The sequence below is a fragment of the Trachypithecus francoisi genome, unplaced genomic scaffold (assembly GCF_009764315.1).
Source record: "Trachypithecus francoisi isolate TF-2019V2 unplaced genomic scaffold, Tfra_2.0 Lachesis_group0, whole genome shotgun sequence".
Taxonomy (NCBI): Eukaryota; Metazoa; Chordata; class Mammalia; order Primates; family Cercopithecidae; genus Trachypithecus; species Trachypithecus francoisi.
This window is the reverse complement of record NW_022681453.1, coordinates 9,483,266-9,504,288: the sequence shown is the minus strand read 5'-3', so window position 1 is coordinate 9,504,288 and position 21,023 is coordinate 9,483,266. Positions and strand designations below refer to the sequence as shown.

The following is a 21,023-nucleotide window of genomic DNA, read 5'->3' as shown; positions in this document are numbered from 1 at the left end:
ATATAAGTGTTTGCCTCGGAATTATTTTACATGAAGTTGTGCTTTGCTTATTTCTTACAGAACTATGATACAGCCCGTTGTCTTGTATTAGAGAGAGAGGTTTTAAAAGCAAGACAGGAGCCTTGGCTTCTATATAAATTGTGCATATTACCACTTGACACACCATCTTGACCAAGGCCCAGACTCATCTTAATCTTTGAAAATGCCTGTCTTTCAAGATCCCACAGTTTCTGCCCTTCCTGCCTTCCATCATTATTTTGTAAACACTTGCTAGGTAACACCACCTCTTTGATTTCAGACTGCCTGGGTTAGGTGTTTAACATACCAGACTTGCTTTGTCCTCTGAAAAAATAGAAATAATTTTGGTACTGTTTTCTTTTCAAGATTGTTATAAAAATTAGATTAGATGATACTTGCAATTGTTTATACCATACCTGACACATACGTGCTTCAGAATATTATTTAGAACAAGGCCCAGTTCCTGCCATTTTGGAGTTTATAGCCTGGTAAGAGAAGCAGATGAGTCAATAAATGATTGGGCTCAATATGTGATGAGTTATATAATTCATTCATTAGCAGACGTATACTGAGCCCCTGGTATGTGACAGGCAGTGTTGTAGAGATAATGCAGTGAACCAAATGGATAAGCTGCCTGCTTTTATGAGGCTTACTCTTGACCAGCAGTATAATAGAATTGTGCAGAGGGGTGCCCTGGAAACAGGATTATCATACTGGGATGGGGATGGAAGGATTGATTTATGTATCAGAGGAGCCCCTGCTGGAGGAAGTGAGCCTTGTGTTTTCAACACTGAGTGGATATATGTTGAGCCAAAGGAGCCAAATACAAAAGCATGTATACTAAAGGATTTCATTTGCAAAAAGTACAAAAGAAGCATGGTAATAGAAATTCCATGGTAATGGAAAACAGAAGAGCAGTTACCTTTGGACAGAGGTTATTGATTGGAAAGAGTCAGAGTGGAAATGCCTGGCACATCTATATCTTGGTAAGTAAACACAGAGCTGTATTCGCTTATGATTAACTCAGTTTATGTTACATATGTTAAGAAATTTTAATGGCAATAATGAATGGGTTTATCTAGGTAAAAACAGAGGGAAGGAATAGGAAAGGCTGGGGCAAGGGTGCTGTGTTCCAGTGTGGTAAGTCATCCTCTCTGCTTGGGTTGGAAGGATGCACATGGGGATGAAGGTAGGGTGACAGCGACAAGCGTCTGTAGATTCAGGCTGCTATGAGAGAAAAGACTTTTTTCCCCCAGGTGTTGGTCATGAAGCATTTTTTCTTAAGAATGTAGAGTGGCACAGTAGAAACTGACTTTGGTTTGAATTGCTTGCCTCTGAACTTCTATCTGATCTTAGCATCCTTCAGATGGGCTTTTGGGAGGATTACGTGGAATAGTGGACGTCGAGTGCAGTGTCTGACCTGTACCTGTGTTTAATAAATACATAACAGAGTTAAAAGTATGTGTGTGGCGGGGGCAGTATTTAATTAATTGTAATTTTAATACTTGCTCAAAATAAAAAACTAGCGTGACTTCAATATGTAGAAAAGTGCTTGCTTATCTGAAACTTTTGATCCCTTAGTTGGATAATGATTTTTATGTAATTATAGCTTAATATTATATTAAAAGTATTGATCATTTTTCCTGTACTCATTAAACCATCATAAGCATTTGGGAACAGTGTAAAAATAGCCAAAGAATTTCTCTTTCAGTCAGGCTCATATTTGGCAAAAGTTGTATGAGGGATGAGCAACTAAGTATGTCAAGTTTCTCATCTTTTCTGAAAGGTTTGAGTGTGTGGGAAGGGAAGTGAGAAGGAAGCAGAGAAATTAGTAGGAGTTTTAAAAAATGAAATTACTGCTTTTGAAATATTAAACATCAAATTATAGGTATGATAAATACCTTTTGGGGTTATAATGTGTTAGTGTAATCAGCTCCTTATTAGCTTTTAAACTGTCACAGGAGAAGTTCCTTTTAATCAATAATAAGCCAAGTTCATTCAGACTCTTTTGACAATGATTACTAGTCTCCGACTTATTTTAGGCTTTCCAGATTATCTCTTTTAAACAACTCTCACCCTGTTTTACCGTAGCTCTCTGGAGAATCTCTCGTTTTCTGGGAATGGCTTTGCATTGAGTGCCTAGAACACACTCTATTCTGTGTTTTTACACCTTGAATCTCTCAGTTGGATCTGTTCTCTGTTTTAGGAGCGAGCGAGCCCGCTGGATAACTGCCCTGGGACACAGCAGCGGGAAGCCGCCTGCAGACCGAACCTGTAAGTTCTCTCAAGGGGAAGCCCACTTGGGAACATGGACAGGCTCTGCCCCCTGCTGGACGCTAGGTTGCTAATGAGTTACACTCAATACTCAGGCCTAAGTTTCCTCCAAGGCTTCCTTCCTTCTGCTTTACACCGGAAGTGTGTGGTCCTGGCTTTGGAAGTCAAGGGGTCTGAATTCAAATCCGAGGTGCATTTCTTTGTTGCGTTAACATGGCAAATCATTGCTTACCGTTACAGAGCCTATTTAACCCCATCTGCAAGTCAGTTACACCATTGTATACAACACGGGGTTATTGTGAAGATTAAGTTAAATAATCTATGTTAAAAGCCCTACTTGAACTGTAAAGCTCTTAAATTTTTAGCTGTTATCAATGGGCAATAGTTGATAATGTTTAACCCTTCTCTGTACTGACAGTCTAGATTTAAGCTGGAAAGTATTTTTAATCTAAAAGAAAATTACTTCACAATTCTTTTCGACCTTCTAAGAAAATGTATTTCAGTATTCTAGAGAATTAGAAACTGGTGCAGTAAAGGGTGATGGTGTGTGCCTATTAGCTTCCTAACTGATGCTATGATTCCTTAGATTGTTACAGTTGCAAGGTCAAATCCAGAGTTAGGACAAAACGTCACTATCCTGGAACACTCAAAAATTATAGCTTTAGGCTTAGATTAAAAGCCAAAATGACTGGTTTGAAAGTTCCCTAAAATCAAGCTTTGTATGAAAAAGCAAATTAAGAAGTCACATGTCAGCATTTCTGAGGAGCTCTAACATGTCTTCTCAGCTTTTGGTTGGAGCTCATTTTATTTTTAAACTTTTTTTTGGAAGCTTTCATGTGCTGCTGTTGGGATGGGGAGACACTCTGATGAGAGCCAGGAGAACTGTGTCTATTGCAGATTTTGCATGGCCTTGGCACGTCAGCAACTCTTTCATGGCTCAGTTTCCCTAATGCAAAATGGCTGTTTTCTGCTCCATTGTGTGACATGACTGATGACTCCTGATCAACCTGTTATTGAGGGGATTCATGCATCATAAAAGGCCTCGCAAATCTGAGCTTCTAAAATTCTAAAGCATATAGCCAAGCAAGGGAGCTGCTAGAAAAGATGTTCTGCTTTTTGTTAGAAGCCCAACTTGTTTCTCTCAATGCTGGGCCTGAATTGCAGAGAAAAATGAGTAAGTGTACACTATTGGATTGCACACGTTTTTTCTCTGCTACTGGAAACTGAGTATGTCCTCTTTCTGCCGCAGCACTGACGCAGGTGGAAATCGTTAGGTCATTTACTGCCAAGCAGCCAGATGAACTCTCCCTGCAGGTGGCTGACGTCGTCCTCATCTATCAACGTGTCAGCGATGGTGAGTGGGAGCGTTCTTATGGGGCAGTCGTGGTCCAGGATGCAGAGTGCTATAGACCCGAGGAGTGTCATTTTGTCATCATTGCCCATATTCCAAATCTTGACATGTTAATGTTTGAGATCACATACATGTACTGTCTTCTCATCTCTAAGGCTAATTTTGCTGCTTCTCTGTTCTTACTCCTTTCCTCTTCCCCAAGACTTTATTTCCTAAATCAGAGGCATAAAGATGACTTCGAGAAGTGTTTTAGGGACTTTGAAACATTTGCCTCTTCCGTTTATATGCTTTCCCTTCAGCTTTCTCATGTGCACCTGCCTCAGCTATCTACACTCCACGATTGATCTAATTTGGTTTTGAATGTAGATGCAGTCATATGGTTTGTTATTCAAAAGGAAACCATGAAGTTTTCTTTTTTCCCCAGTCCCCCAGTGACCTAGTTCTCATATCCAAATATTCATCCTTTCAAAAGTATTGTTCTTCCTGCTATCCTTACCCAAAGCCTCTCCTTTACCAGCTCAGCCCAGGTTCAAATACTCTCAGCCTTCTCACTTAAGGGCCTCTGCTCATGTCCTTTCCCTGCCATGTCATTCATTCCGCCTTGAAACCTGTCCCTGTCCCACTTTCTCTTCTCACCATAGCATCTAGCCTGGGGAGGATGCTGCCTCTCAGCTTTTTCATATCCTCCTTGGAGCCTGGCACACTCCAAATACTTGTTGTTTGATGTGGACTCTGTTCTTTTTGACAGGCTGGTATGAGGGGGAACGACTGCGAGATGGAGAAAGAGGATGGTTTCCTATGGAATGTGCCAAGGAGATAACGTGTCAAGCTACAATTGATAAGAATGTGGAGAGAATGGGACGCTTGCTAGGACTGGAGACCAACGTGTAGTCTCTCAGGTGGTCTTTTGTTACTGCAAGATTTGCACGACACTTACCGGGCTGGTTGGTTCTGGGCTAGTTTTATTGTTAATTTTATCACAGCCTATTTAATTAAAAGAATGAAAACACTTGCCTTTAAGCTTGCCAGGTTGTTCTGCTCTCTCATGAGAAGAACTTGGATGCAGTGAGTTTGCGCAGCCCGATTGTTACCTAACCACACACCTGCAGACCTCCTGAGGCACACAGAATAGCTGAGCCGTTCACTTCAGGGATCAGGTCATCTGTGCTCCTCCTACTTTCACCATGTTCTGGCAATAAAAAGCACATATTATATCCTGGTTTTCTCCGCCCTTGCTTTACTAAGGTTACTGTCTCTCTTTAAACATCCTTGTATGGTTCTCCCACTATTAGCAAGATTTTATATCTGTAAAGAATGTCCAGTTTTGTAAATATTTCCCTGCTTTTTTTTTTTTTTTTTTTTTTTCTGATTCTAATGCTTTGTTAACTTCAAAAGGAACTAGTAGAGTTCAGAAGATGAGCTGTTCTGTTTTTCTAAACCTCTTCCCAGGAAAGGGACATTGACACTTGAATTTTTGTCACCTTTTTCCTCATTAGAAGGAAAGTAGAAAGCCTTACTTTAGGATTTTGTAAAAAAATCCATCTCACCCCATATTGGTCTTAAATAAGTATAGACTAATTAACCTAAGCTACCTTTAACAATGTAGAATTTAGATGGTTTCACATATGTGAGAAAATCCTGAATATAGGACAGGGGTCCTACTTTTTTTCCCCCACCTCTGTCACCCAGGCTAGAGTGTAGTGGTGTGATCTTGGCCCACTGCAACCTCTGCTTCCTGGGTTCAAGTGATTCTCCTGCCTCAGCCTCCCAAGTAGCTAGGAATGTAAGAGTATGCCGCCACGCCCAGCTAATGTTTTTATTTTTAGTAGAGACAGGTTTCACCATGTGGGCCAGGCTGGTCTCTAACTCCTGCCCTCAAGTGATCCACCCGCCTCAGCCTCCCAAAGTGCTGGGATTACAGGCGTGAGCCACCATACCCAACCCACTTTCTTTAAAAAAAAAAAAAAAATTTTCCCAAATGAGCTGATAAAAAACTGACGTGAGGCTGCTTTGCCTTCAATAATACCTGGTTTTCAGCTGTTCCAACTCGTTTCCAAATAGAAATTAGCTGGAACACACTACAGTAATCTCAAGGAAGGGAAAATTAGGCCTTAAAAGATACCAAGAAGTCAGCATGGTACCCAATTGAAACCTTTTGACCTTAGTGGGAATTCATTCTATTTGCACTAAAAGCCTTAACTTGCAGTATCCAGAGTCGCTCTTAACTGTTAAGTTTCTGTAGAACTTTTTCCACTAGTGCAGAGAGAGAAAGGTTATTTTAATAGTTGGTTTCATGGAGATGATGAAGAATGGGTGATTAAGAGGGAGGAAATGATTTTTACTGGCAGCTATAGTCCCTATTTTCTTTAACAAAGGGATAAAACCTGGCAAAGTATACATTATTGGAGGACTCAGAACTGTATGTGACATGTCCCAACTACTTACTGTCTGCTAACTAGTTATCCAAATTGTAAAGCTACAGAAACCCAGTTGAGGGGTAAGTGTGCCTGACTCACACAGCCTGCACCCTGCCACCTCGGCAATGAGCCAGTGTGGGGCACTGGGGACTTCTAACCCCTGAATTGCTCTTTTTGACCTGTGCATACATTCTAATTGTAAAATTTTAGACCGTGAGTACCTTGAGATCTGAGCAACTGTGTTAGTGAAGTAACAGCAATGGGCCACAGTGAAAGATGTGTTGGGGTTTTCAAAACAAAAATTCTGTCTCCTCTTTAATGTCACAGACATTTTAAAGGAGAGGCTAACAAGTTGTACTATAATCTGTCATGTTTTATTTAGGAAGGAAGGTACATTTGTGCTTGCATGGGGATCATTTTGTATTATTTTTGCTAATACCCAGTTGATGCTAAAAAGCAATTATATGAATCCTGTGAGTTAATTTATAAGAATGTTAAACAGCTTTGGAAATACGTGCATCTTATGAATCATAGCCTTATTTAGCAAGATCAATGCTGTGTATTAAAGTGTTGTTTTATGGCAAGTATTTAACACAGTGTTTGATTTCAGCTGTGAATTGTCTTAACACAGTTTTTACAAACCTAGTTGTTTCTATGAACACCTGCTCTGAATTGTACATTGACTTCATTACTAAAGAACAAAAATGTTCATTTTTGTCCCAGTAAATTGAGACTGCTTGTATACTTTCAGAAAAATGTGAATTTATAAAGATTTTGTAGATACTTGTCCTTTTGTGCTGGTGTGATTTATTTTACTCTAGGTTGTTTTCAGTTAAGTATACAGTTTCCTGGATTTTTGGCCAAGTCAGAGCTCTATTTAAAAGGTATCTGTAGCTAACATTTCAGGGAACTAATGTTTTCTCTTTGGGTACATGCTGGCATCAGCTGCCCTAGAAGACCAGAACATTTTTAAGAGATGGGTCGTGCTGTTTCTTCTCGTAGTTGGCATAAACCTGCAAGACTAAATCGCTTATCTTACATAGTGCACAGTTCCCTGGTCCCCTGGAGCATATCCTACCATTCATTTGGTCACCTCGTATCTGAACCTTTGTGTTTGTGAAATTCTGCCACCTTGTGAGCCTTGGTAGAAGTAAAAAAATGACCTCTTTGACGTTAGTTTTTTATTGCTGCATAACAACAAATTACCACACACTTGGTGGCATAAAACAATACCCATTTAATATCTCACAGTTCTGTAGTCAGAGGTCTAGAATAGCATGGGTGGGTTCTCTGCTTAAGAGTTTCACAAGGCTGTAAGTGTTGGCTGGCTGCTTTCTCATCTAGAGCTTGGTGTCTTCTTTCAAGCTCATTTCTGTTATTGGCAGGATTTATGTCCTTGCTGTTGCTGAGCTGAGGTCCTTGCTTGCTCGCTGGCTGACAGCTAGGGGCTGCTCACGGCTTCTAGAGGACCTTCGTATCCTCACCACAGGCTCCTTCTATCTTCAAGGCAGCAGTGGCATGTTAACTCCTTTTCTCACTTGGAATATGTTTGACTCCCTCTTAGGCTACCAGTGGGAGAAAACGCCTCTGCTTTTAAATAACTTACATAATTAGGTTAGACTCATAAGTGCCTTATGACTAACTCAAAATCAAATGATTTGGGGTCTTAATTACATCTGCTAAATTCCTGTGCCATGCAATATGAAAGAATTACGGATGTAGTATCGGGGAGGGAGACTGGGGGACATCCTAGATTTCTGCCTGTAACACCTATAAAACCTTAAGATGCTTGAGGCTTAGAGTTTCCAGCATCTCTTGCAGCTAAGATACAGCTAGCTATGTGATAGGAAACAGCAATCAACTACCTCTATCTTAGAATACACCAATCAAAGGCTTCTTTCCTGGATTTTCACTCGAGCTAGTGATGGAAGAGGAAAGAGATAGGGAATACCATCCCTGGAAGTAGCAGGATGCATCCTCCTCTTTGCTCCATCTCCTATCCCAAATCACTGCTGCATTTTTCCTAGGCTTTGGCAAGCACCAGAGAGGCAGAGCTACTTGGTGGACTTACAGTGCTAAAAAATAATCCAGGTCAGTGTTCAGTACCATTAACAACACTTCTCGTGGATTTGGTCCCTAAAGGGCTTATTCTGATGTGGGAGTATGAATCTGAAAGATGTAAAGCTTTGCTTTCTGGGTTTCTAGTATATTAAAGTCCTGGTAGAAGAAAACACATCCTGTCTCTGAAAGAAACCAGCATTGTCAGAACTAAGAATTCTGTTATTTCTAAAAGCAAATTATCAAAGTTTCAGTAAACACTGAGACATGGCATTGTGATCCAGAAAAAAACACAGGGACTCTCTATATCATCAGATACATGATGTCTATAGAATCATCAGATATAGACATTAAAGTACTTAGCATTGCTGTTTACGGAGATAAAGCCAGAACTGAACTACATAAAGTTGCATAACAGAAGGAAAAAACCTAGAAATTATGGAACTGGGTTTAATGCCAGATTAGATTAAGAGTTAAAAGAGATATTGGGGAATGGGAAGAGAGGCTAGGAGATTCTACCCCTAAGGAAGCATGGAGAGAAGAGACCTGGAGGATGTAGGGATTTAATCGGAATCCCAGAGGAGAGCGGAGAGAGAAAGCAGCATTGGCAAGGGGACTGGACCTTTATAACCCTGTTCTGAACAGATATGGGAGGCAGACTGTCCCCAGGAAAAAAGAGAGAGGTCTCGGATAAGGTGGCTCCCTTCAGCTGAGGACAATTCCCATAGAGGGCTGATGGGTGAAGGCTGTCATCTGATTGTACTCCCAGCACCTAAAGCAAAAAGTCCTTCAGTCCTGATGGGGGATCAGGGCAGAACATCACAACATTCACTACATGGAGCTATATCAATGTTACATAAAATGGTCTTTAGGGTAAAAGGTATCACTAGGGATAAAGTGAGTGCCTACATAGTGATGAATGTTTCATCTAATCAGGAAGACGGAGTAATTTAAATATATATTCTAGCAATAACCTGGCCTTAAATTATATGGCCTCAAACTAAAGTTGGCAGAAATATAAGAAAAAATAATTTTAAAATCATAGCATGAGACTTCAACACCTCTCTCAGAATTTGATAGGAAGAACAGATACAAATCAGGAAAAGTATAGAAAATTTTAATGAAATAGTTAAACATAATGGGCATATACAGGACACTCTGCAAACAATTTCAGCATATACATACTTTTCAAGCACATAAAATATTTACAACATTTGGCTATTCCCTGGGGCATAAGGCAAATTCCAACAAATTTTAAAGAACTGAAGTTATGTGGAGTGAGTTCTTTGACTGCAACATAAGTAGGTTAGAAAACAATAAAAAATGAGAATTATCAATTTATTTGGAAAGTTAGGCCTAAATATAAAATGCAAAAGTATAAAATTCCTTGAAGACGACATAGACAATCTAGGTGACCCTGGGTTTGATACTGTTTATCTACAACATGAAGAGCACGGTCCATGAAGAAAAAAAATTAGTAGTTGAGCTTTTACAGTAAAACCTCAGTTCTGTGAAAGGCATTGTTAGAATAAAAAGCCACAGACAAGAAATATTTTCAAAACATAAATGATAAAGGATTGGCAATCAAAAACATACAGAAAACTTAAAACTCAACAGAAAACAACCCAGTGTTCAAATCCGGGGGTGGAGGGGTGGGGGAACTAGGCAACTCACCAAAGATACACAATTAGTAAATAAACATATGAAAAGATATCTGAGATCATACATACATTAGGGAATTATAAATTTAAAAGAGATACTACTATACTCATTAGAATAGCTGAAGTCTAAGACCCTGAAAATACCAAATACTGATGAGAATGTGGAGCAGCAGAACTCTTATTCACTGCTGATGGAAATGCAAAAACAGGAAGACAGTTGGGCAGTTTCTTACAGAAATACACACCTACCATATGATCCAGCAATTAGACTCATTGGTATTTATCCAAATGAGTGGAAAATATGCCCACAGGAAAACTTGTTCATAGTAGCTTTACTCATCATTGTCAAAACTTGAAAGCAACTAAGATATCCTTCAATAGATGAATGGATAAACTGTGTTACACCTATACAATGGTATATTAATGAGCAATAATATCAATGTTATCAAGCCATAAAAAGACATGAAGTAACCTTAAATGCACCTGCCAGGTGAAAGAAGCCAATCTGAAAAGCCTACACACTTTATGACCCCAAATATATGACATTCTGGAAAGGCAAACCACGCAGAGAGTGGTTGCCTGGGACTCGGGGATAGGGAGGGAAAAATAGGTAGAGTACAGAGGATTTTTTTAGGGCAGTGAAAGTGTTATATGGTGATAGTGGATACATATTATACATGTGTCAAAATGTACAACACCAAAAGTGAACCCTGTGTAAACTATGGACTTTGATAATGAAGTATCAAAATTGGCTCATTAATTATAACAAATATAATCCATAATACAAGATGTTAATTTAAAAAACTGATGGGAGGAGGTAAAGGTGTTTATGGGACCTCTATACCTTTTGCTCAATTTTTCTGTAAACCTAAAACTGCTCTAAAAAGTAAAGTATTAATTTTTAAAAAAGAATTGCTGAAGAAAGTATTTCAAAGAAAGGAAATAACAGAATGAAACTTGGAAGATGAGGAATGAAGAACAGAATGGGTAAACATTTGGATAAATATAATAGGCTATCCTTGAGTTTTAAAAATGTGAGATGGCTGAAAGCAAAACTGTATTATCTGATATGGTTGTCAATGTATGTAAAGGAAATATTTAAGAAAACAAATTATAAAGCAGTAAGCTAAATACCTAAGTGGTTGCAAAGTTCTTATATTTCACTAGAAGTGTCAAACTGTTGATACTAGGCAACTGATAAGTTATATATGTATACTGTAATCCACTGAGCAACAAAAAATATATACAAAGTGATATATTTAAAAACACAATAGACAAGGCAAAACAGAAGTTAAAAAAAATCAGGTACCCACAAGAAGGCAGGAAAAGGGAAACAGGAATGAAAAAACTATATAAAGGAAGCAAAAACAGAACAGCAGACTTCACTCCTAACATATGAATGAATATATAAAATGTAAGTGTCTCAATTGTAATTAGAAGATAGATATTCACAGAAACTTTAAAAATTACCTGACCATATGCTATCCACTCAAAACACATTTCAAATACAATTAATATAGGTAGGTTTAGAATAAATGAATGGAAAAACATGTCAAGCAAATACCAATTCAAAATAAATTTTTAAAAAAAGCTGGAATGGCTATACTAGTATCAGACAAAGCCTTCAGAGCAAAGAGAATTATCAGGCACAAAGGGGGACACTATACAAGGGTCAGTATGCCAAGAAGACATAAAAATCTTAAATGTGTATGCAGCAAGTAATAGAGCTTTAAAATACATGAAGTACAAACTAGGACAGAATACATGAACTAAAATATATGAAGTACAAAACAGAACTAAAAGGAAAACATAGACAAATGATAATATAGCATTAGGAGTATAGAACAGGATTTCAAAGATGACCAAATAGGAACAGCTCCAGTCTACAGCTCCCAGCGTGAATGATGCAGAAGATGGGTGATTTCTCCATGTCCAACTGAGGTACCAGGTTCATCTCACTGGGACTTGTTGGACAGTGGGTACAGCCCAAGGAGTGTGAGCCGAAGCAGGGTGGCGCATTGGCGTACCGGGGAAGTACAAGGGGGTCGGGCAATCCCATTTCCTAGCCAAGGGAAGCCGTGACTGGACAGTACCTGGACAATCGGGACACTCCCACCCAAATACTGCACTTCTCCAATAGTCTTAGCAAATGGCACACCAGGAGATTATATCCCATGCCTGGCTCAGAGGGTCCCATGCCCATGGAGCCTTGCTCACTGCTAGCACAGCAGTCCGAAATCAAACTGCGAGGTGGCAGCAAGGCTGGGGGAGGAGCGTCCACCATTCCTGAGGCTTGACTAGGTAAACAAAGTGGCCAGGAAGCTTGAACTGGGTGGAGCCCACCACAGCTCAACGAGGCCTTCCTGCCTCTGTAGACTCCACCTCTAGGGGCAGGCATAGCTGAACAAAAGGCAGCAGAAACTTCTGCAGACTTTAAGGTCCTTGTCTGATAGCTTTCAAGAGAGTAGTGGTTCTACCAGCACAGAGTTCGATATCTGAGAATGGACAGACTGCCTCCTCAAGTGGGTCCCTGACCCCTGAGTAGCCTAACTGGGTGACACCTCCCACTAGGGCCTACTGACACCACATACAGCCAGGTGCCCCTCTGAGACAAAGCTTCCAGAGGAAGGATCAGTCAGCAACATTTGCTGTTCACTGCAATATTTGCTGTTCTGCAGCCTCTGCTGGTGATACCCAGGCAAACAGGGTCTGGAGTGGACCTTCAGCAAATTCCAACAGACCTGCAGCTGAGAGTTCTAACTGTTAGAAGGAAAACTAACAAAGAGAAAGGAATAGCATCAACATCAACAAAAAGGATATCCACGCCAAAACCCCACCTGTAGGTCACCATCCTCAAAGACCAAAGGTAGATAAAACCACAAGGATGGGGAGAAACCAGAGCTGAAAAGCTGAAAATTCTAAAAATCAGAGCACCTTTTCACCTCTAAAGGATCACAGCTCCTCACCAGCAATGGATCAAAGCTGGATGGAAAATGACTTTGATGAGTTGACAGAAGTAGGCTTCAGAAAATCAGTAATAACAAACATCTCCGAGCTAAAGGAGGATGTTTGAACCCATCGTAAAGACGCTAAAAGCCTTAAAAAAGATTAGATGAATGGCTAACTACAATAAACAGCATAGAGAAGACCTTAAATGGCCTGATAGAGCCGAAAACCGTGGCACGACAACAACATGACGCATACACAAGCTTCAGTAGCCGATTCGATCAAGTGGAAGAAACAGTATCAGTGATTGAAGATCAAATGAATAAAATAAAGCAAGAAGAGAAGTTTAGAGAAAAAAAAGAGTAAAAAGAAATGAACAGGCCGGGCACGGTGGCTCAAGCCTGTAATCCCAGCACTTTGGGAGGCCGAGACGGGCGGATCACGAGGTCAGGAGATCGAGACCATCCTGGCTAACACGGTGAAACCCCGTCTCTACTTAAAAAAATACAAAAAAACTAGCCGAGCGATGTGGCGGGCATCTGTAGTCCCAGTTACTCGGGAGGCTGAGGCAGGAGAATGGCATAAACCCGGGAGGCGGAGCTTGCAGTGAGCCGAGATCGCGCCACTATACTCCAGCCTGGGCGACAGGGCGAGACTCCATCTCAAAAAAAAAAAAAAAAAAAAAATGAACAAAGCCTCCGAGAAATATGTGAAAAGACCAAATCTATGTTTGATTGGTGTACTGAAAGTGATGGGGAGAATGGAACCAAGTTGGAAAACACTCTGAAGGATATTATTCAGGAGAACTTCCCCAACCTAGCAGGGCAGGCCAACATTCAAATTCAGGAAATACAGAGAAACCCACAAAGATATTCCTCGAGAAGAGCAACCCCGAGACACATAATTGTCAGATTCACCAAGTTGAAATGAAGGAAAAAATGTTAAGGGCAGCCAGAGAGAAAGGTCGGGTTACCCACAAAGGAAGCCCAACAGACTAACAGCAGATCTCTCAGCAGAAACTCTAGAAGCCAGAAGAGAGTGGGGACCAATATTCAACATTCTTAAGGAAAAGAATTTTCAGCCCAGAATTTCATATCCAGCCAAATTAAGCTTCATAAGTGAAGGAGAAATAAAATTCTTTAGAGACAAGCAAATGCCGAGAGATTTTGTCACCACCAGGCCTGCCTTACAAGAGCTCCTAAAGGAAGCACTAAACACGGAGAGAAACAGCTGGTACCAGTCACTGCAAAAACATGCCAAATTGTAAAGACCACTGATGTTAGGATGAAACTGCATCAACTAATGAGCAAAATAACTAGCTAACATCATAATGATAGGATCAAATTCACACATAACAATATTAGCCTTAAATGTAAATGGGCTAAATGCCCCAATTAAAAGACAAAGACTGGCAAACTGGATAAAGAGTCAAGAGCCATCAGTGTGCTGTATTCAGGAGACCCATCTCACATGCAGAGACATACATAGGCTCAAAATAAAGGGATGGAGGAAGATCTAACAAGCAAATGGAAAACAAAAAAAGAGCAGGGGTTACAATCCTAGTTTCTGATAAAATAGACTTTAAATCAACAAAGATCAAAAGAGACAAAGAAGGCCATTACATAATGGTAAAGGGATCAATTCAGCAAGAAGAGCTAACTATCCTAAATATATATGCACCCAATACAGGAGCACCCAGATTCATAAAGCAAGTCCTTAGAGACCTACAAAGAGACTCAAACTCCCACACAATAATAATGGGAGACTTTAACACCCCACTGTCAACATTAGACAGATCAATGAGACAGAAGGTTAAGCTCTGGTTACTAAGGTTAAGGTTCCAGCTCTGCACCAAGTGGACCTAACAGACATCTACAGAACTCTCCACCCCAAATCAACAGAATATACATTCTTCTCAGGATCACATCGCACTTATTCCAAAATTGACCACATAGTTGGAAGTAAACCACTCCTCAGCAAATGTAAAAGAACAAGTTATAACAAACTGTCTCTCAGACCACAGTGCAATCAAATTAGAACTCAGGATTAAGAAACTCACTCAAAACCACACAACTACATGGAAACTGAACAACCTGCTTCTGAATGACTACTGGGTAAATAACGAAATGAAGGCAGAAATAAAGATGTTCTTTGAAACCAGTGGGAACAAAGACACAACATACCAGAATCTCTGGGACACATTTAAAGCAGTGTGTAGAGGGAAAATTATAGCACTAAATGTCCACAAGAGAAAGCAGGAAAGACCTAAAATCGACACCCTAACATCACAATTAAAAGAACTAGAGAAGCAAGAGCAAACACATTCAAAAGCTAGTAGAAGGCAAGAAATAACTAAGATCAGAGCAGAACTGATGGAGAGAGACACAAATAACCCTTCAAAAATCAATGAATCCAGGCGCTGGCTTTTTGGAAAGATCAACAAAATTGATAGACCCCTAGCAAGACTAATAAAGAAGAAAAGGAGAAGAATCAAATAGGAGCTATAAAAAATGATAAAGGGGATATCACCATCGACCCCACAGAAATACAAACTACAATCAGAGAATACTATAAACACCTCTACGCAAATAAGAAAATCTAGAAGAAATGGATAAATTCCTGGACAAATACACCATCCCAAGACTAAACCAGGAAGAAGCTGAATCCCTGAATAGACCAATAGCAGGCTCTGAAATTGAGGCAATAATAGCCTACCAACCAAAAAAATCCAGGACCAGACGGATTCATAGCTGACTTCTACCAGAAGTTTAAAGAGGAACTGGTACCATCCCTTCTGAAACTATTCCAATCAATAGAAAAACAGGGAAGCCTCCCTAACTTATTTTATGAGGCCAGCATCATTCTGATACCAAAGCCTGGGAGAGACACAACGAAAAAAGGGAATTTTAGACCAATATCCCTGATGAATCAATGCAAAAACCCTCAGTAAAATACTGGCAAATTGAATCCCGCAGCACATTAAAAAGCTTATCCACCATGATCAAGGGGGCTTCATCCCTGGGATGTAAGGCTGGTTCAACATACGCAAATCAATAAACATAATCCATCATATAACAGAACCAAATACAAAAACTACACGATTATCTCAATAGATGCAGAAAAGGCCTTCGACAAAATTCAACAGTCCTTCATGCTAAAAACTCTCAATAAACTAGGTATTGACGGGACGTATCCCAAAATAATAAGATCCAGTTATGACAAACCCACAGCCGGTATCATACTGAATGGGCAAAAAATGGAAGCATTCCCTTTGAAAACTGGCACAAGACAGGGATGCCCTCTCTCACCACTCCTATTCTACATAGTGTTGGAAGTTCTGACCAGGGCAATCAGGCAGGAGAAAGATATAAAGGGTATTCAATTAGGAAAAGAGGAAGTCAAATTGTCCCTGTTTGTAGATGATATGATTGTATATTTAGAAAACCCCATCGTCTCAGCCCAAAATCTCCTTAAGCTTATAAGAAACTTCAGCAAAGTCTCAGGATACAAAATCAATGTGCAAAAATCACAAGCATTCCTACACACCAATAACAGACAAACAGAGAGCCAAATCACGAATGAACTCCCATTCACAGTTGCTTCAAAGAGAATAAAATACCTAGGAATCCAACTTACAAGGGATGTGAAGGACCTCTTCAAGGAGAATTACAAACCACTGCTCAATGAAATAAAAGAGGATGCAAACAAATGGAAGAACATTCCATGCTCATGGATAGGAAGAATCAATATCGTGCAAATGGCCATACTGCCCAAGGTCATTTCTAGATACAATGCCATCCCCATCAGGCTACCAAGGATTTTCTTCACAGAATTGGAAAAAAATTACTTTAAACTTCATACGGAACCAAAAAAGAGCCCACATTGCCAAGATAATCCTAAGTAAAAGAACAAAGCTGGAGGCATCACGCTACCTGACTTCAAACTATACTGCAAGGCTACAGTAATCAAAACAGCATGGTACTGGTACCAAAACAGAGATATAGACCAATGGAACAGAACAGAGCCCTCAGAAATAATACTACACATCGACAAGCATCTGATCTTTGACAAACCTGACAAAAACAAGAAACAGGGAAAGGATTCCCTATTTAATAAATTGTGCTGGGAAAACTGGCTAGCCATATGCAGAAAGCTGAAACTGGATCCCTTCCTTACACCTTATATGAAAACTAATTCAAGATGGATTAAAGACTTAAATATTAGACCTAAAACTATAAAAACTCTAGAAGAAAACCTAGAGTTTTCAGGACATTCAGAACATAGGCATGAGCAAGGACTTCATGTCTAGAACACCAAAAGCAATGGCAACAAAAAGTCAAAATTGACAAATGGGATCTAATTAAACCAGAGCTTCTGCACAGCAAAACAAACTACCATCAGAGTGAACAGGCAACCTACAGAATGGGAGAACATTTTTGCAATCTACTCATCTGACAAAGGGCTAATATCCAGAATCTACAAAGAACTCAAACAAATTTACAAGAAAAAAACAAACAACCCCATCAAAAAGTGGGCAAAGGATATGAACAGACATTTCTCAAAAGAAGACATTCATACAGCCAACAGACACATGAAAAAATGCTCATCATCACTGGCCATCAAAGAAATGCAAATCAAAACCACAATGAGATACCATCTTACACCAGTTAGAATGGCGATCATTAAAAAGTCAGGAAACAACAGGTGCTGGAGAGGATGTGGAGAAATAGGAACACTTTTACAGTGTTGGTAGGACTGCAAACTAGTTTAACCATTGTGGAAGACAGTCTGGTGATTCTTCAAGGATCTAGAACTAGAAATAACATTTGACCCAGCTATCCCATTACTGGGTACATACACAAAGGATTATAAATCATCCTGCTATAAAGACACATGCACACGTATGTTTATTGTGGCACTATTCACAATGGCAAAGACTTGGAACTAACCCAAATGTCCATCGATGATAGACTGGATTAAGAAAATGTGGCACATATACACCATGGAATACTATGCAGAGCCATAAAAAGGGATGACTTCATGTCCTTTGTAGGGACATGGATGAAGCCAGAAACCATCATTCTGAGCAAACTATCCCAAGGACAGAGAAGCAAACACCGCATGTTCTCACTCATAGGTGGGAACTGAACAATGAGAACACTTGGATGTCACAGGCTGGGAAACATCACACACGGGGCCTGTTGTAGGGTGGGGAGATGGGGGAGGGATAGCTTAGGAGAAATACCTAATGTAAATGATGAGTTAATGGGTGCAACACACCAACATGGCAGATGTATACATATGCAACAAACCTGCACGTTGTGCACATGTACCCTAGAACTTAAAAAAAGTATAGAACAGAACGCCAACACATGGGATATAATTGACATTTACAGTATACTACCCAACAACATAAGATTATCCACTTTTTAAATATAGCTAAGGAATATTCACCAAGATAAACCATATTCTGAGTTATACAACAAACTGACCAATTTACAAGGACTGAAATCATACAAAGTATTTTCTCTGACCATACCGGAATCAAACTAGAAATTAATAATGGACAAGGAAATCTCAAAACACTGGGCACTTAAAACAGCACACTCCGAAATAATATATGTATTAAAGAGAAAAATATATAAAGAGGGAAATAAAAAATACATTGGATGAATGACATGAAAATGCAAAATATCAACACACATTGGATGCAGCTAAAGCATTACTTAGAGAGTTTATAGCACAGGAAACTTGTATTAGAAAAGAAATCTAATCTTTCACCTCAAGAAATGAGACAAAATTAAACCAAAAAAGCAGTAAGAAGGAAATAAAGTGTAGAAATCAATAAAACTGAAAACAGAATACGAGAGAAAAATCAATGAAAAATGAATCTATCATTAAAGATCACACATTACGGACATTAAAAAATAATAAAGGGGTATTACAAAAAACTCAAAATTTTTTTACTGCTTCCCAGGCTTCTGATCAATACAAAACATCTTTCCACACATAAATTTAAAAACTTAGAGAAAATGAACCAATAAAAACCACAAACTACCAAGACATTGAATAATCTCGTAATAACTAAATAAACTCACAATTTAAAATAATGTCTGAAAAAAATCTCCAAGTGCAAATGGTTTTATTGGAAAATTCTACAACCATTTAAAGAATTAACAGCAATTATGCATAATCTCTTCCAGAAAACATAAGAGGAAGACATTTCCCAACATATTTTATGAGGCATTACATTATTAAAACAAAGGCTACTATAGATTGGTATCTTCCATAAATAGAGAGACAAAAATCTTCAGGCCAAATCCTATCCAGCAATATATTTAAAAAATTACACACTGAGACCAAGTGGGGGTTTATTACAGAAATGCAAGGATTGCTCAATGTTTAAAAATCAACTGATATGATTGCTATGATTTGAATATGTCCCATAAATTTCATGCGTTGGAAACTTAATCCCCAAATTCATATGTTGATTGGAGGTGGGCCCTCTGGGATGTAATTTTAAGCTTAACTAAGTTCATCAGGATGAAGTCTCCATGATGGGACTGGTGACCTTATAAGAGACTTGAGATGACATACACTCTCTTGCCCTCTAGCCATGGGATGTACCCATTTGTGACACAGCAAGAAGGCCTTCACCAGATGCCGACACCTTGGTCTTGGACTTAAGAACTGTAAGAAAAAAAATGTATTTTCTTTATAAGTTAACCAGTCTTTGATACTCTGTTACAGCAACAGAAAATGACTAAGACAGCAATCTACAATATTAACAAGCTAAAGAAAAAAAAAATATGGTTATTATATGAATTGATGCAAAAAAAGAGTATTTGGAAAAATAAGAAACTATGGCTAACAGTCATCTTCAATATTGTTTTATGCCACTTTTGATTTTGTCATTATTAATGTGTATCTGTCAAAAGGAGTTTTTGAGACAGGTCTTGCTCTATTGCCCAGACTGGAGTGCAGTGGCTCACTGCAGCCCTGACCTCCCAGGCTCAAGCAATCCTTCCATCTCAGCTTCCTGGGTAGCTGGGACTATAGGCACATGCCACCATGCCTGGCTCATTTTTGTAACTTTTGTAAAGACAGGGTTTCACCGTGTTGCCCAGGCTGGTCTTGAATTCCTGGGCTCAAATGATCCGCCCACCACGGCCTTCCAAAGGGCTGGGATTACAGGCATGAGCCACCACACCTGGCCAAAAGGACGTTTTATTTAAGTTTGTTAAACTAATTTAAAATTTTAAAATATTTAGAGATCTACTATGTTGGCTTCCATTTATATTCTTACTTCAGATACTACAAAAATGTTAGAGAAAGTTCTGTTTTGCTTTTGCGTGAAAAAAAAAACAAGAAAAAAAAATTGGCTTCTGGAACAAGTAAAAATAATCAAACCCTCTCATTTAACAAGAGAAACAGCCATTAAGAGAAAGTGAGGTGAATGAAGACTATGGGAATGATTAAGTATTGAAATATTTAAAGTATACAGCTAAAAGGGCCTAAAAGATAAGTCACTAAGGAATCACTTTTTCATTAAATTAAAGCTTTGCTAAAATTAATTTTATTCCCAATCATGACGTTCACTGTTATAAGGTAACATAATATACTATATAAGGACTCAGAAAAATACAACTCGAAAATTTATACTAGATCATTAAGATATGAATCAAATTTAAGAACCAGAAAAAAAAGTAGTCACAATTTAAAAGTTCTCTGTCATTCTTGGCTCTACAGTGCTTCCATATCAGCTGTTTTCCTTATTTCCCATGACTTTCCCAATACCAATAAATATTTTTTCTTATGTCCCATTCTTCACCTCACGATGAATTCTTGCCTTCATAACTATATAAAACTGGTGCTAGTCTCTCCTGGCACTTAATAACACCAGCTTAACTCTTTATACTTTACCAACTAAGTCAAGAGTAGCACATCTGGCCATTATAAATGTTAAGGAATATAAATAATAACTTTCTGTATCTCTAAAACTAATTAGTAATCCTCCTTCTCCCTGGTCAGATATATCCTTAAAACCCCAATCATTTGACATGAGACGAAATATCAAAACCCAAACAGAAATACATAAGATTACTAAGGAAAACAGCAAACAACACATGAAAAGGTGGTCATCATTAATCATTTTAGAAACACAAATTAAAACCACTATGAGACAGGACTCCTCATTCACTAAAGGCTAAAATTAAAACAACAGCTAAAAATACCAAGTACTGGCAAGGACGTGAATACTCTGAACCTCCCAGCACATACTGCTGTTGGGAATGTAAA

The 21,023-nt window shown here is 39.0% G+C and overlaps 1 protein-coding gene across 1 annotated transcript in view; it reads left to right on the top strand.

The window, feature by feature from the left end:
- ARHGEF26 (Rho guanine nucleotide exchange factor 26) overlaps nucleotides 1–6,584 on the top strand; it is a 145,546-nt gene extending 138,962 nt beyond the window's left edge. Inside the window, exons 13-15 of the mRNA XM_033203748.1 lie at nucleotides 2,225–2,292; nucleotides 3,542–3,646; nucleotides 4,392–6,584. Coding sequence (XP_033059639.1) covers nucleotides 2,225–2,292; nucleotides 3,542–3,646; nucleotides 4,392–4,534 — 316 coding nt within the window. The 3' untranslated portion in view covers nucleotides 4,535–6,584. The remainder of the gene's footprint in view (nucleotides 1–2,224; nucleotides 2,293–3,541; nucleotides 3,647–4,391) is intronic.
- Nucleotides 6,585–21,023: the final 14,439 nt, after the last annotated feature.